This window comes from Nestor notabilis, unplaced genomic scaffold, assembly GCF_000696875.1.
Source record: "Nestor notabilis isolate BGI_N333 unplaced genomic scaffold, ASM69687v1 scaffold31552, whole genome shotgun sequence".
Classification (NCBI taxonomy): domain Eukaryota; kingdom Metazoa; phylum Chordata; class Aves; order Psittaciformes; family Psittacidae; genus Nestor; species Nestor notabilis.
Window position 1 is genome coordinate 680 of NW_009918378.1, and position 2,426 is coordinate 3,105.

Here is a 2,426-nt window from a genome sequence, read left to right on the forward strand (position 1 = left end):
GGAGATGGAGGAGAGATGGGTCAAAGAAGGCTCGCTCCGAGGAGGTGGCTGCCTCCTTGCTGGCCTGGAAGGCTGGGTGCAGATGACCTGTGGCCAGCTTGTCCATGGCGCTCTGTGCTGAGGCCACGGCTCGGTACACCTGCATGGGAACACCACCAACGGTCAGGTCCTGGCCTGGAGGACCAGAGAAGCCGGGGGTGTCACTCACAGCAGCACCCAGACCCCACCTCAGGGTGCTCCAGCCCTACCTCAGAGGCAACATCATCTTTGATGACGATGTTCCCGATCTTGTCCAGGAGCTGGGCCAGCGAGGTCAGGGTGGTGGACACGGTGGCGATGTTCTCCACAGTGTGTGCCCAGAGCAGGCGGTCCAGCTCCCAGTCAGCCAGACCCTCATTCCCAGGGCTCTCCAGCAGGAACTCAGGGGGCAGCTCTTCCCGAGATAACCCAAAGAGTAACCTGGGGGCATAAGGGAAGGTCCCAGCCCACATCACAAGCCTGCAGAGCAGCATGTGCTCCCTGCTCTTCCCTTTCCCTGCTGCATCAGTCCTTGTAGAGCTCAACTGTGCCTAATGGCCTGGCTCCAACCCCACAAGTGCCGCAGGAGCACACAGGGACCTGGGGAGGGAAGAGAACATCCTCACCGGAGCTGGGCCAGGAAAACCTCCATCACTCGTGCCATGTCCACATCCACGTGCAGTGGGAGGGAGGCCTGAGGGGCAGCAGGAGCTTCCACGTTGTAAACCTGCAGGACAGCGTGTCAGTGAGGCACAGCCAGAGCCCTGGGGCTGGCAGGGCCACCAGCACTGAGAGGATGAGGAGCCACCACCATGTCCAGCACCCCCAAATGGCCCCGTACCACGATGCCGCCCCAGCGGGGGCTGTGGAAAGCGTTGGTGCTCACGGGGGCTCCATCCTTGTCCTGGATGTACAGAGGGGAATGGGAGCGCTCCGGAACGTACAGCAGGAAGTTCAGCACGGGGTAGAGTGAGGCAGCACTAGAACCTGCAGTGGGTAGAGTCAAAGAACCCCCCTGGATGGTGGGGATGGTGAGAGAAGAAGCCAGCCCTGCTCCTCCTTCCACAGCAAGACACTGTTTGCTTGCTCATCCCTCATTGTCATCTGGAGCTGGCAGGGTGTGGAAGACACGAGGGACGAAAGGGGCACAGGCCATAGACCTCAGCAGAGCCTGGCCAGGAGCACAGTGCTCACCCAGCCGGGCCTCCACGGGGTTGATGACGTGCGGGAGGCTGTGAGTGCTCAGGAGGAAGCTGGAGGACTCCTTGTCGTAGCGCGGCGTCACTCCTAGGACAGCATAGTAGAGGATCTGCAGGCACACAGCACAGGCGTTGCTGGCAGAGCAGCACGTCCCAGGGCACCCAGGGAGGCCGGGGCAGGGCTCCCCCCATCGCCTCTCCCAGCCCTCACCTGTGAATCAACTGAGAAGTTGGCCACCAAGCTCAGCTTGTCCAGGACAGGCTGCACGTAGCGGGTCACAGCCTCCTCGATGTCCCAGTTCACATCGTGGGACTTGGGGTCGGGGTTTAGGAGGCTGAAGGTGATCTCGTACCCTGCCAAGGACACACAGCCTGTGAGGTACCAGCACAGGCACTGCCTGTGGGTGCTGAGGTTGGGCATGTGGCCGTGACAGAGCTCCCGAGAGCAGCAGGACCTGACACCCTCCTCCAAGCTCCTACTCAAAGTGGGGCCATGCACCAGGGCCCTAGCACACAGGAAGGGCAAAGGGAAGACCCTGGGGTCTGTTACCCCAGAAGACACCCCGGGATGGTACAAGGACAACAGCAACAGGATGTCTCCCATAGACAAAAGGCCTTTTCCCGGGTCAGGGAATGGGGCTGGGGGGGTCACATCCATACCCAGGCTGGATTTCAAGTTCCTCCGGGCATCAGGGCCGGGCTGGCCATCGGGCACACGGTCTGAGAGGGCAGCGGTGATGGAGCTGGCAGTGAAGGACATCACCTGCGTGAGCTGCTGGAGGCGGGAGCGGAGGGTGGGCAGCGTCCCCGCAGCCCTCACCAGGGCACTGCGGTGCTTCCCCACGTAGGCATTGATCCCCTGGGAAAAGGGCAGGGATGAAGAGGATGAGGGCTGGCTCCTGCCAGCGCAGTGGAGAACAGAACCACGGTGCCTGCTGGGACAGCCTGGGCAGGGATGTTTCCCCCCCCCGGGCACCTCTGAGGGGTGAAGCATGCAGGGGCTGGCACCGCAGGGGGCTGCTCCCTACCTGAGGCAGGAGAGGGGAGGTTTCAGGAACCACATACATGGTCAGAGAGCCCAAGGAGGAGTCCTGCAGCGGGTGCAGAGCAGCGTCAGCCTCTGGGGAAGATGCAGGCCTTAGAAGGATTGGGAAGTCCACTCCAATCCCCATCCCACAGCCTCTGGAAGAGGAGGTTGCTCCCCAGCTC

At 62.2% G+C, this 2,426-nt stretch overlaps 1 protein-coding gene across 1 annotated transcript in view; it reads right to left on the reverse strand.

Moving 5' to 3' along the window:
• Positions 1 to 2,426, reverse strand: part of PIGS (phosphatidylinositol glycan anchor biosynthesis, class S) — a gene marked incomplete at its 5' end in the record, with an annotated part of 2,651 nt that overhangs the window by 124 nt on the left and 101 nt on the right. Inside the window, 9 exon segments of the mRNA XM_010009681.1 lie at position 1; positions 4 to 139; positions 249 to 459; positions 645 to 745; positions 860 to 1,005; positions 1,213 to 1,327; positions 1,429 to 1,571; positions 1,878 to 2,076; positions 2,246 to 2,366. The exon segment at position 1 is cut by the window's left edge and continues 124 nt beyond it. Coding sequence (XP_010007983.1) covers position 1; positions 4 to 139; positions 249 to 459; positions 645 to 745; positions 860 to 1,005; positions 1,213 to 1,327; positions 1,429 to 1,571; positions 1,878 to 2,076; positions 2,246 to 2,366 — 1,173 coding nt within the window.